At 36.8% G+C, this 12,934-nt stretch overlaps 1 protein-coding gene across 1 annotated transcript in view; it reads left to right on the top strand.

The window, feature by feature from the left end:
* The window catches only part of LOC124157196 (NACHT and WD repeat domain-containing protein 2), a 53,630-nt gene that overhangs the window by 20,477 nt on the left and 20,219 nt on the right, over window positions 1–12,934 (top strand). The window contains exons 16-19 of the mRNA XM_046531737.1: window positions 6,597–6,620; window positions 7,402–7,621; window positions 9,822–10,034; window positions 10,877–11,075. Of these exons, the coding sequence (XP_046387693.1) occupies window positions 6,597–6,620; window positions 7,402–7,621; window positions 9,822–10,034; window positions 10,877–11,075 (656 nt within the window). The remainder of the gene's footprint in view (window positions 1–6,596; window positions 6,621–7,401; window positions 7,622–9,821; window positions 10,035–10,876; window positions 11,076–12,934) is intronic.

Genomic DNA, 12,934 nt, shown 5'->3' with positions numbered 1-12,934 from the left:
AGTAATTTCTAATGTAATATAACCCTAACTAGTACTGATAGTTTAATGGATAATAATTTTACTTGTATGAGCTGCATATTAACTTATGTTAGAAGTTTTTATTTTCTGTTGGTTAAAGCAAATTGACTGTGTTGATGTTTTCAAGACCCACATAGTTTATTATATGAAATCTAGGTTAGCCTATTCTACGTAATCATATTAACCTGGCCAATAGCCAAGTGTCATATCCCATCTAACGCATGAAATGTATCCATAAATGGAATCTCTTTGCCCTAAGGTGCAACTAAGAAATATATATGTACATGTATACCTACCCCCATCTCCTGAATTTATGGCCTAAGGATGGTTAGCCTGCCACTCAAACAGCTTTCTTACACAGGGTGGCCACATGATAGGGAAATGTTTGAAAAAATAGGTCATCTGTCAGGGAAAATGTAATGGATTTTCATGCCAAGTCAGGGAACATCGTGGCTTGTCAAGAAAAATCCTCGTAAAATTTCTTTCAGCATTGAAATAATAAAATACATTAATAACCACTACTGTAAAAATTTGAGAATCATTATTTAAGCAATCAAAATTGTAGCAGATTAGATGGAATAGGATAGAATATTGGAGGATTATTAATATTCAGGGTTCCCACTCAACCGTGAAAACCTTAAAACCGTGAATTAGCCGTGAATTTCGTCTACCGTGAAAAAACATGGAAAAAGCCGTGAATTTCGTCCTTAAACCTTAAAAATCTCTCAATCTTGATAATAATACCTTCCCAGAAATTTTCAACTTCGTTCGTTGCCAGCGCACGTCTATTCATTGTGGCGAGCATCGTCGCATGGGTCAGAAAAGCGTGGGAACGAATGTTGCCTGAAGAAAAAAAACATCTTTCCCCAGGGCAGGCCTTTTCTCTCCCCCCCTCCTGAAATATGACACCACTTCTCATCAGCTTGTTTACTTTCCTCGACTGGCTTGGTTTCCCCTCCCTCGGTCACTCCTAAGTCCCCCTTCCATCCAATTAGGCTTCCCACTGGCTGCAGCGACCGCTTTCGAAACTAAATCTAGATGGCATTTGTGTCGAAAAATTTGAACGTATATTCAACACCCTCAATCCTCTGATTGGAAGACCGCTAACCTTGACAACCTGCTATTCGCTGTGGACATTAGTGATGGGCAAAGTCGATCATTTTGGTGATTCAATCATTTTGACTCGAGTCACATAAATGATTCAATCAATTGATTCAATCATTATGATCGAAAAGACTCAAATGAATCAAGATCGAAAAGACTCAAAAGAGTCATGATTGAAAAGACTCAAAGGAATCATGATCGAAAAGACTCAAAAGGAATCAAGATCGACAAGACTCAATCAATGGATGTAATAAATCACTTTGAATAATCGAATAAATACTGCCTCATCTGCGAAGATCATTGGTAACGCTGATTGCTATCCATATTATCATTTCATATACTATTTTGATTGTGATTTACTAGATCAGTAAATTACATTGCAAAAATGAAGGAAGTAGTGTCATGAAAATATTTGGGAAGGCAAAACTGCCACAGTTTCTTAACACTAATAGAAGAATTTCTAACTATATATCTCAAAATATAACACTAAGTACACCACACCCATGAATCTGATCTGCAGGATAATTTTATTAACGGCACAGTAAAATGTTAACAGCTTTAACTTCTACTTCTTAACGTTCTCCTACAATTTAAGAGTCATCTTAATATTTTCCTTTTACGTGTATTGGTGTTATTAATACTTATAACTGTTGGAAAACATATAAGAAAAAGATTACACAAGTATTCAGTTCTTTATAACATAGTATTTAATTTTATCACAACTATTTCTGCCCTGTCGAAAAGAGATCAAGCACCGATCGTTCCAAATTTTGAAATAAACCGGAAACCGGGATGATTGATATGATGCCGGAATTCGGAGTGATTGATGATTGATGATCGACTTGTTTAACGAAATGAATCATGAGTCATTTGATTCACCTAGTGATTCAATCTTTTTGATCGAATCGTTCATGATCGACCCATCACTAGTGGACATAACGCTCCCTGAGTTTGAACCGGGCGACAGCGAGCTTTCGGCGCGACGTAACTAATTCTCGCGCGTTGCGGCCTGAAAACGAGAGAAGATTTCCGCTTATGGCAACAGAGCATTACACGATTTTCGCATGCGTCGACCTGGGACTTGCCAGTTTTACGTCGCAACCGGAAAGTTTGTGTGGAAATATTTGACGAGTAATAAAGTAAAGTGAAAGTGAAAATAACATGTTTCAGCAGGTATTTTTTATGTCTTTATATATTTCAAACCAAGTGAATTATAATTTACCTAATTGCACCTATCTAAGACAAGGTATTTTTTCCTCCTAACTCCTGCAGAAAAGAGGGTTCGTCTTACAATCGAATGCAAAATTCTCGACGTCAATCGGGTTGCATAATTTTCGTCAGGAAAAATTATGAATACTAGAGTTTGTAACCTAATATATATAGCTATACAACGAAAAATCAACGTCAAAAATACCTAAACTGTAATTTAGCTTATTTAATTTTGTGTTTAAGTGAAAAACTATTGCCATTTTAGGCAGCAGGTAAAGCGTGCGTGCCAATCAATCGCCGGGTGCACTTCTGCCGTGTCCGCGAGATCGCCTGCTTTACCCTGGGTTCGGCTCCATTCAAGTTAGAGCTTGATCAACTTACAAAATGTTTGTGTGATTGATTACAATTTACCTAAATTTTAACCAGAGGCGGATCCAGGATTTCTTTCTGGGGAGTGGGGGAGCACAAGCAAAGCCGTATCCAGGATTTTGTTCCTGGGGGGGGGGGCACAAGGATACCTCATGATACAAAACGAGCGCAATGATAATATGACCGTATTCAGAATAATGCATATTTTTTAAGTGTCTGGGGGGAATGTGCCCCCGTGCCCGCCGAGGATTGTAACGTTAAAGCCTCAATGCCGTCGCGATATAAACTGCTACAAAAGTCGTTCCATTTTTTCCAGAGCAAAAGTATGAAGGGAACATGAATTGCCTCTGATTAGAGAAATCGATTCAGTTTTGGTTTCAGAGTATTACGATAGCAGAGGAAAGAAGTCATTACACTGCCGCTTTCAAAAGAAAAGTTATACGGTGGAACCTCGATCTATCGTTCCCGCATTGATCGTTCGCCGTTTCTGGTCCCAAATAAAGTTCCTTATAGACAATGTAATTTTTTCCCGCATATATCGTTCCCCGAAGTATCGTTTCTCGCATTGATCGTTTGATAATTGCGGTTCCGACGCATAATTTTCCCGCATCCATCGTTTGACGAAAATGAGACGAAATAAATACAATGTGTCATTTATGCCTAATAACGACAAGCACATAGTTGTAATCTTCCCAAGGGATGGAACTACCATTGGGAGAAGCTCAGTGCCGTGGGAAAGTAACACAACACTACCTGAATTATATTTAAAATATATTCATTAGACAGGAACAATTCAAGTAATAGACTATTTTTGGCCTTCGTCATCTATCTCACAACCAGTCACTGCGCCGGCGAATGCGGTTGTTTTAGGCACATCATGCACATTGCTTTCGTGAATACATGTACTGGAAATGGTGTTTGATGGATATGAATTTTTATATCAGACTGAAATCCATAATAGCAGTGTAAATGCTGAGTGGAGAGCAAACTTTTTTTTAGTGAGTTGGCGTTTTCCTTCAGAATTTTGAAAGAGATATGGGTCGAATCCACAATATGACCTTTGTGTCTTGATAAAGTACTACTATTCCTGTTATTATCTAAAATATTGTTTGAAACCTTTGATGAATATCTTAATTACTCGCCAAAATCCTGCGTTTCCTGGGACATAGGCAACCTAGCAAAAAAATAAAGAATTGATCGTTTTTCCGCATTCATTTTATTATCGTGTCGTTATTAGGAAAAAAAAATTCCCCTAGTGGAGCTCCAAAAAAGGAGGGTAGTCTTAGAATCGTGTTCGTCTTAGAATTGAGCTAATACGGTGTATGAAATTGTTTTTCGATTTATTATGTTCTATAAACAATTTTCATAAAATATTTTCCGTTAAATAAGAAAGAATCAATTTATTATATTCTATAAACAATTTAAATAAAATATTTTCCGTTAAATAAGAAAGATTGGTGTGGGGGAAATTCGGCCACTGTGCAGTAATAACAACGTGCGCAAAAAACTATCTCTCGGCGAGGAATTAAAAAAGGTCCTCGGGTGTCCGGACGGAAGAAGGTCCGAAGGGTATTCGGCGTCCAGGCAAGAGCGCGGTTGGGCTGGTCCTTTTGTCGGCCCTGAATTTTGCAAACGATAGATCACGTCATAACAGATATCACTTTTCATTGCGGCGTTAACGTTCACGGCGTTTGTCGCGTACGTTAATTTTCTGTTCATATACGGCCAGTGATTTTCTTATTGTTGGCTTATTAACGGACCGTGAAAACCTGAAAAAAACCGTGAAAAATCTGAAAAATAACCGTGAAAACCTGGAAAAAGCCGTGAATTTCATTATTCAAGTAGAGTGGGAACCCTGATATTGCTTTCATTAATATTGGTAATCTACCAGTTAGGGTAGATTTACATGGAACGTAATCTCACAAGCTGGTCTCCATTCCTATTTTAAATTCTGTCCGTAAAACCTGTTCTCTTCCTTCCTATTCCCATCGTACCCAACATCCAACTAGTGATACGGATAGTGCATCTTTACCAACTGATTTCATTGAGCATTTGACTATTGTTTCATAGTTTTAGGGAAAGTGTGTGTGGGATTTCCCTGTTTTTGCTTGGTATCAGAGGATTCAAGTTTGGATCTCCTGTCTTTTAAAACATTTGAGGTTGTTAAGGATAAAATTTTCCATCTCTAAAATAAACTATATTTCCCATTATGAATGACAATATTTTGCATGCCGGGGGTTCCCAACTGCCAGTTGATATATATGTGGTTTTATAGCGGTAGAATATATAAAAAACTAAGTTTTTATCAGTTTTTGCCGATATGAACTGAAAAGCAGACCATTTCATTTATTCCTTCCTTACCATGGAAGACATTGATGACAAAAAATTCAATCTAGCAACCATGTAAATTACATGATGTAATAATAAATCACTTGCCGTGATAATTAATATACGTATGTCTAAGTATTGTATAAACTGCATAGCCTTCACAGCAAAAATATAAATTTCAGGAAGAAGTTCATTTAGTTCATTTTCTTCCCTGAGAAATCTAGTAATATCTCTTGCTTATTGCGTCTTTAAAATACCCTATGGAATAAATACTTGCTTCTGGTAGAATGAAATGGTGTTTGTAAGGAAGCTAATGCCAAAATTTCATAACTAGTCATCCATTACTATTTAATAACCTTTGTAAGAACATTGTATCTATTATGATGCGCCTAGTAGGTAGAGTTTAAATCCCTGAGTCAATTTTAGTGCAAGGGAATTTCAAAATTTCAATCTGTGGCCATCCTGTTAGACTAACGGAGTTAAAATATACAGTATGTATTTGAATTAGCTTTGGCTATCAATAGGTGCATTCAGAGGGAGTGAATGCTTAGAGCAATGGAGAGGACCACTAGGTAGCATATTCTCCGCCGTCCTTAGGAAGAAAATTGAAAGAGTGCCACAAAGTGGCTTTTGAAATAACTAGCAACACACCATCTAGAACTAATATTTGAGGTTCTACCAATCAGCAAGTGCTCAGGCAAGTAGAGGCAAATTAGAAAATCTGAGGAATCCAAAGTTTGAGAAATAACCGAGAGTTCACACAGAGCTGCTAAGAAGCAGTCTCATTCAGGGGTAAATTTCACAGCTGTTGTGATAGCACTCTTAGCACCCACTCCCCCTGAATGTAGTAGATGAAAGAATGACTCCGACTATGTTTGAGGAAAATGAGTCCACAGTACCTGGCACTAATTAGGCTGGAGATAAAACACCAGCAAAAATGACAAATACGTGTATTGGAACAAAAACATGGCAGTGGTGAAACAAAAACCTGGAGGCCACTGAAATTGTGACATCTACTGAGAAAAGGTGGTTGCCAAAGCTGCATAAAATGCAAACTCAGCAAAGAATGGGTACCAATAATAGATTATGATGAGGAGGTGCTCATGGTGTAGGAAAGTTGAGGAAGCAAAAATATCTTCTCCAACATCTGTACTCAGAGGACACCATGCATGTATGTATTGCTTGAGAAAAAGCTCATATTTTACAAAGTAGTTCTTTTCATGAGCACGTGACCCACCTGTTTCTTTTGCTGAACTTTGGTTTGATTACAATAAATTTTGCAAAAATTACAGAAAAAATCACAATCAATCATCATGCAAAACAATTGTTTGTAATTTAACCCATAAAAGTGTGATTTTCTCCAGATTTGGGAATAGATTATATTAAAAATTTTAGATGTTGATTTATATTACTATTCGAATGAATTAAATCACATCATTTTTATATTTCATTAACTTAGAAACTTGAGGTGTTCACCTAATATCTTTGCTTATTTTATGGTTATGTTTGTTCCATTTCATTGATATTATATTGAAAGTATCACATTTTTTGTATTACTTCATCTCTAGGGAAACAATTAGAAAGAGAGAAAGGTGAGTTCTGCATCGACCAGGAGAAATTTTATTTACACTCTTCCTCTGTAATTGGATGCATTAAGACAAACTTTTCACTCTGTGTATTTTTTCTTTCCTTGCAGGTGTTGCTAACTCTACTTCTTTCCCCTTCTTTCTTTTCTAACTAAATTCTTTCTTGTAGATCGTCAGTAGTGTATTTGAGTACCTGGGCATGTAAACCTTTTCATATCAACTCTAAAACTCATACTTATCAAGCCTGCTGCTAATAAATATTTTCCCTTCTGTAGAATTCTAATCTATTCTAGAATAATCTTTTAACTAAAATTTTGGCATGTCTAAATTTTTTTCCTTATTGCAACGTAACGTGATCCACTAAATATCAAATCTTTCACCTTTTCTAAATCTATTTTAATCCATTTGTACATCATTAATCCTTTGGTATTCCCAGATATATAATATGTTCTAAAAAAATTTAAATTGCATTGGCAGTTAATCTAGTGATTTACATTATTCAGAGATTAATAATGCACCAGATCAGTATAAAATTTTCATGAATTATTTTCTCATGGGTTTTAATTAAAATTTTATTAATCAAATAAATTATCTAAAGCGATTTTGATTTTTTAACAAACAAAATTAAAATTCATAAACCACTTATTCTAAACCTTTAGTTCAATATTTTCTCATGAAATAATGTCACTTAGCCTAACTTCGCTCATGAATCATACCTTGACAGGAAAGTAACCAGCCTCATGAAATGATACTTATTTATTCTGTGATTCATTGCATGACAATTCAGAGAGCTCGTCCTTGTTGCTGATGCATTACGTCTCGGTGGAGCAGTACTTGGTGTGTATCCTGACATGCTGGCACCTCAGTTAGTTGGACGACTTCTTCCTGAAATAGGGCCAAATCCTAATGTTCGAAGCCTTCTGAGGCAGTGTGACGCAGAGGGCATAGAGCACTGTGCCCTTATCCCTTACTTCCATTGCTTGCATACACCTGGAGGACCATTGAAGGTAAGGAGTTTTAGATGATTACTGATTTTGTAGTTCAGGCTTTGGTTAAAGCTATGTACTAGTTGATCGAACATGATGTGAGTCAAGAGAAAAAATTTATTAAAAAATATTTAAGCATGTAATTTAAGTATACTGGGATTAGCCTTGGTGATTAGTTTACAGAGTCACCCGCAATGCACAAATTGTGTAAAAAATCCACAGATAAATCATTCACCTTGACCAGGATTTGAACCTGGATCCCCCAACTTCCAGTCAAATGATTTAGCCAGTTAAACTACCTAGGCATCAATCTTCCCTGTGGAAAGGATGTCTTGTTAGCTTAACTGGCTGAAGCTCTCAACCAGAAATTGGGGGATCCGGTTTCAAATCCCAGTCTAGGTGAATGATTTTTTCTCTTTAGATTTTTCACGCATAAAAGTATGTATTTATTTTGGTTGTTATGTTGATTGAGATTATTGCCATAGTGAAATTTATAAAATTGGCATAATATTTTTTTGTAAATTATTCAATTTGAAAATAATAAAGAAGAAGTAAATAGACAGAAGTTATATGAAAGTAAACCCCTTTGAAGTGTCTAATGTTCATCTGTAAATAAGGTATGACTCTGTTCATTCTCGGGCTTCAGGGTTTTTGTAATAATGAGGCAGTCATCTGTTAGATGTCCGATAAGTACAATCCCACTGTGTACCTTAACTGAATCACATATTGGAAAATGCATGCCTCAAGGTCTGCGTCCCTTAAGGGATTGTAGGCCCTAGTTTTTAGCACCCTTTTTCAAATTTTAAGGCAAATACACACTTGCCTTTCTACCTCTTTTCATGTCCCACTGTCAGAATATGTTACTAAATGAAATGCCTGCTGATAATAATAATAATAATAATAATAGTTTTATTAGCCAAAAGAACCAATACAAGTAAGTAAATGGTATAGGCTTCGTCAAGTATAATACATAATTGGTATTTTAGATAATGTTCACTCAAAAAAACAAAGACATCTTCCTAAAATAAAAAAGTTACATTACAAATTTCAAGCACACAATAGTGAAAGCTGAACAACAGCCATGTATACTTCAACACTTACTTCACAGCACAAAACCTTAAGCACAGGTATACAATTCTCATTTAATAGGTTAACACATCAAACTACATACTTTCTTTACAATAGTTAATAAATTCATCAACACTATACAATGCCTTTCCAGTCAGGTATCTTTTCAGATTTACTTTAAAATTATTTACAGAAGACAAACTTCTCAATTTTTCTGGTAAAAGGTTATATAGTTTTGTACCCTTATGTAGAGGACCATTACTACTCCTTTTTGTTTTCCTGGGTAGCACATGTAAACAGTCTTTGGTTCTGGTCATATGTGAATGGAAGTCAGAATTTTTTGGGAGAGAATTTATACGTTTTTTTATGAATAGCATTAAGTTCAGAATATAAATGGATGTTAGAGTTAAAATTTTGTGTGCCTCAAAGTGAGGTCGACAGGATTCTCTATATTTTAGGTTTAGCATAATTCTTATAGCTTTCTTTTGCATAGTGAATACCTCAGTGCTATTGCCACTGTCACCCCATAAAATAATGCCATAAGAGATTAAGGATTGAAAATTAGCATAGTACACATATTTTAAAACACTCAAAGAAACACTTGATCGTTTTTTCGCTCGCTCATAAGTTGGTGTACACTGTACACTACATCATCCCAGAATTCTCATTCAAAAATATTTAGTGGATGTGGACGTATGATAATGGGTAGATAGAGAATGGACAGCATAGTGTATGCTACCTTACATTTGTCTCCTCCATTACGGAAGTCTGGACTGGACAAAAGAATGCTGTCAACTGATTTGAACACTGCAGTATGTGTACCCCTTGAGGAAAGTTGGAGAGTAGCTTTTTGAGCTTGAATAATATTTTATGGAAAAATGTAGATTAATGATTATATTTGATTTTTTCACCACAATGACCAGCCAGAACTTTGCTAAGAAAATGGTTTCAGGTGATTCAGGGAGAGTCGGTGATCTTCCATCCCTGAATGTGTGATATGCCACTGACATAGGCTAAAGTTACCGCTAACCTCACTTATCAAACTGATTTTTGAGATTGAATTAATGGGTAAACAATTAACAAACACATACGTATTATTAGTATGAGCACTTATATATATGTGACTGATATTTCATTTTGCTTTTCATTTCAGTATTCTCTAGAAGGTCATCAGTTTGCCGTTTTTGGATTTCGGCTCACAACAGACTATCGATATGTTGTCTCCATTTCTAATAGATTCATAACTTGGGACTTGTCAACAAGTGATCTAGCCCGAGATGTGAACCCAGGCTTGCAAGGAATCATGCAGCTGCTTGTCCTTAGTCCTGATAACCGATTTGGCTCAGCTTACACCAATAACAATCAGGTAAAATGGCATCACTGTGAATATAGATTCATATGGAGTTTAATTTCTGTATGTTTTGAATTTGGTGGGAAATTAATTTGAGGTCACTGTGGTGTTGTGAATGCTTCATGTTTTCTGCTTTTTCCATGAAATGAGAAAAGTTGAATGTCTTTTGGGCATCTTTAATGAAACTCCCAAGAAGCAACATTATGCTTGTTGTGATACAAGTATGAGTTCTGTTTTCTAAAGTAAAAGTACTTAATGAGGAAGAGAAAATGGATCAGTACACAGGCGCTGAGGATGGGACAAAAGATTTTTGAAGGGTTCATTAAATTGCTCTCTATGGTACTAAGGTGGGCTGAAAACATGACTTCACCTTACATCTAAAAACATCCATATCCTCAAAAATTTTATCCTATGAAAAAAAAGTACCTAGCACAGTAAGGTGAAAACTAAGATGCAAAATTGCATGAATAAGAGTCAGTGCTGGTGGCACTGCTTTAATCCCGGGAATTGATGAAAGTGGTGAAGGGGTTAAAAATCCGAGAATTTGGAACCCTAAACCATTGCTGTATATATAATAAAAGTAGCTGAGTTACCCTTAGTTTCCATAACTGAAAATTATGTGTAATTCTACTATACTTAACAACTTTTACATAAGGTAATGCCACTAGGGGACAGTATACATTTGAATGCATTATTGAGGATGAGTTTTTAATCTTAACAGATCCATATTTTAAGTTTATTATTTGCCTTTTCCACGAAGAGCCTCCTCTAAAGTGTACAGCCTTAATTCCGTGATCATGTTCAAAAAAAGTTTTCACAATTTTCAACCTTCAATAGATTGTCTCCTCTTTTTTCAGACGGTGTTGTTGAATATGTTGACCAATGAATTCATAATCTTGGACAACCCACTGGAAGATGGTGAACAAGTGACTGGACTCTATTTGCTTAATACACATCTCTTTGTCCATGGAAGGAGATCGTGGTGTCAATTTGATATGAGAGGTAGACTTCAGGAGAAGAAGTGTTGCAATCCACCGGGAGGTACAGGTGGTATGAGTGAGTATTAAAAGTATCATATATGCATTTCTTGAGAATGCTTAAAATCAGTAGTGTAGTCAGAACCCTGATATTGATTTTCATCAAACTTTTTACCCCCATTTCTTCTTCTAACTAGTAACTGGAACTTCAAATGGATGTGGTAAACACAATAATTATTTACACTAATTTTAATAACCTCAAAATAAAATTGAATATATATATTTAAAAAGCCTATAACAAGTTTTTATCTATGATTTGCTTTTTTAAAAAGTTATTGAATTGAGCATATTGTAACCCACCGGGCCGTCGTCCGTCCGGGTTTCACTTTCAGAGGGGTGGGGGAGGATAGTTTGGAGGGATCGCTCAAGGTGAGCGAGTCGTGGTTCAATGGCTAGGGGAAATGGAGGGGGGGGGGAAAGGAAATGGAAAAATAAGTTGGGGTAGGTTCACTTGCTGAATGGAGGCTGGCGCGTACGAAATAATGAAGGCTTACGTAACAGTTTACAATTCCAACAACACGTTTAATGAGCACTTCAATTGGGAAATGTTCCACAAAATACATAAATAAATGACTCTTTGAATAACACAAATTAAACTACTGCTACTGGCCAGTTAGGTACCTTGTAACATCAATTAATAAATGACAGAAAAGAAAATAAACCCTGATTACAATTGTTGGCGTGAAATATTATAAAAATGCTTGAAAAATGACAAACGCCAATTCCAAATTATCACTTATTGTCCTATTAACTACAATTAACCATTCACACACACACGGGGACACGGGGGAACTTAAAAAAATATATAAAAAAAAATGTACGGGAATATATCACTGTTCTTCTTCTCTTGAATGGAAGAGAGAGGGGAATGGGGAGTGGGGCTCTTCTGATTCTGTTGAAATTTGGGGATATTGGTGGCTAGAGTACTTATCGCTCTCGCGGGGTTGCTGGTGGAGAAGATTTCCTCGGCTGGCTCGATATTGCGACTAGTATCGCTGTGGGATGAGAGAACTCCTTTGTTGGCGCCGTGGATTGACGTCTTCTGCTGCGCGTGCTAGGAAGATACCGTCTTATCTCCTCTTTCCAAGTCACCGCCGTTTAAATCTCGTGTCTTTTTCCACGCTGGGCTGCCTCTCTCTCTCTCTCTCCTCACAGGATGGGTGGTTCGCGTAGCAGAGCCTTCGGCTGACTCTCCAGCAAAAATAGTCTCCTGCATGTCGCCTGCACTCCGCTTATATAGCCACTTTCTGGGAGGGGGATGAGTGAATGGAAAACCCCAAGGCATCGGGTTTTTTCGGCTATTCTTCCATAGGGGAGGGGGGGGGGTTTCTGTGGAGGGCGGGGTTGGAGGGTTTCATCATCTCCGCACACAGGTGTTCCGGATTCACAGTGAGGTGGGGAGAAACATGCTACGAATCACGTAGACACCGGAACTTTCCACTTCGTAGACGGAAGAATCGTGGGAGGGGTGGGGGACGCAAAAATACAAAATCTAGTCATTCATTCATCACCTCACATTCACACACACATTCACACAAAATTACATGAGCGTTTACACAAAATTAAATAACACTTTACAATATTTATTCGACCCTTCATAATTTACGCAAGCCTTCCCTACCTCGTAAACGCCTCTTTAATACACCATGAACCGAGCCAAACGGCAATGGCTACAATATGAAGGATCTGTTATCTAGGATTTTAGTTTTTTCAGCAATATGGAATAGAACCTTCCACCAACCTATCTATTAACTTCAGAAGTAATGGTCTCCTTCACCACGTATACATGTAGGTGTAATCTACTTTTGATCTACATGGTACTAAGGTGGTGGTGGTCTTGCTGCCTTTAGTTAATGGAAACAAAAAGACCTAAAATAA

This window comes from Ischnura elegans, chromosome 4 (assembly GCF_921293095.1).
Source record: "Ischnura elegans chromosome 4, ioIscEleg1.1, whole genome shotgun sequence".
In the NCBI taxonomy this organism is placed as follows: domain Eukaryota; kingdom Metazoa; phylum Arthropoda; class Insecta; order Odonata; family Coenagrionidae; genus Ischnura; species Ischnura elegans.
The sequence above is the reverse complement of the archived record's forward strand: the minus strand, read 5'-3'. Positions and strand labels throughout refer to the sequence as shown.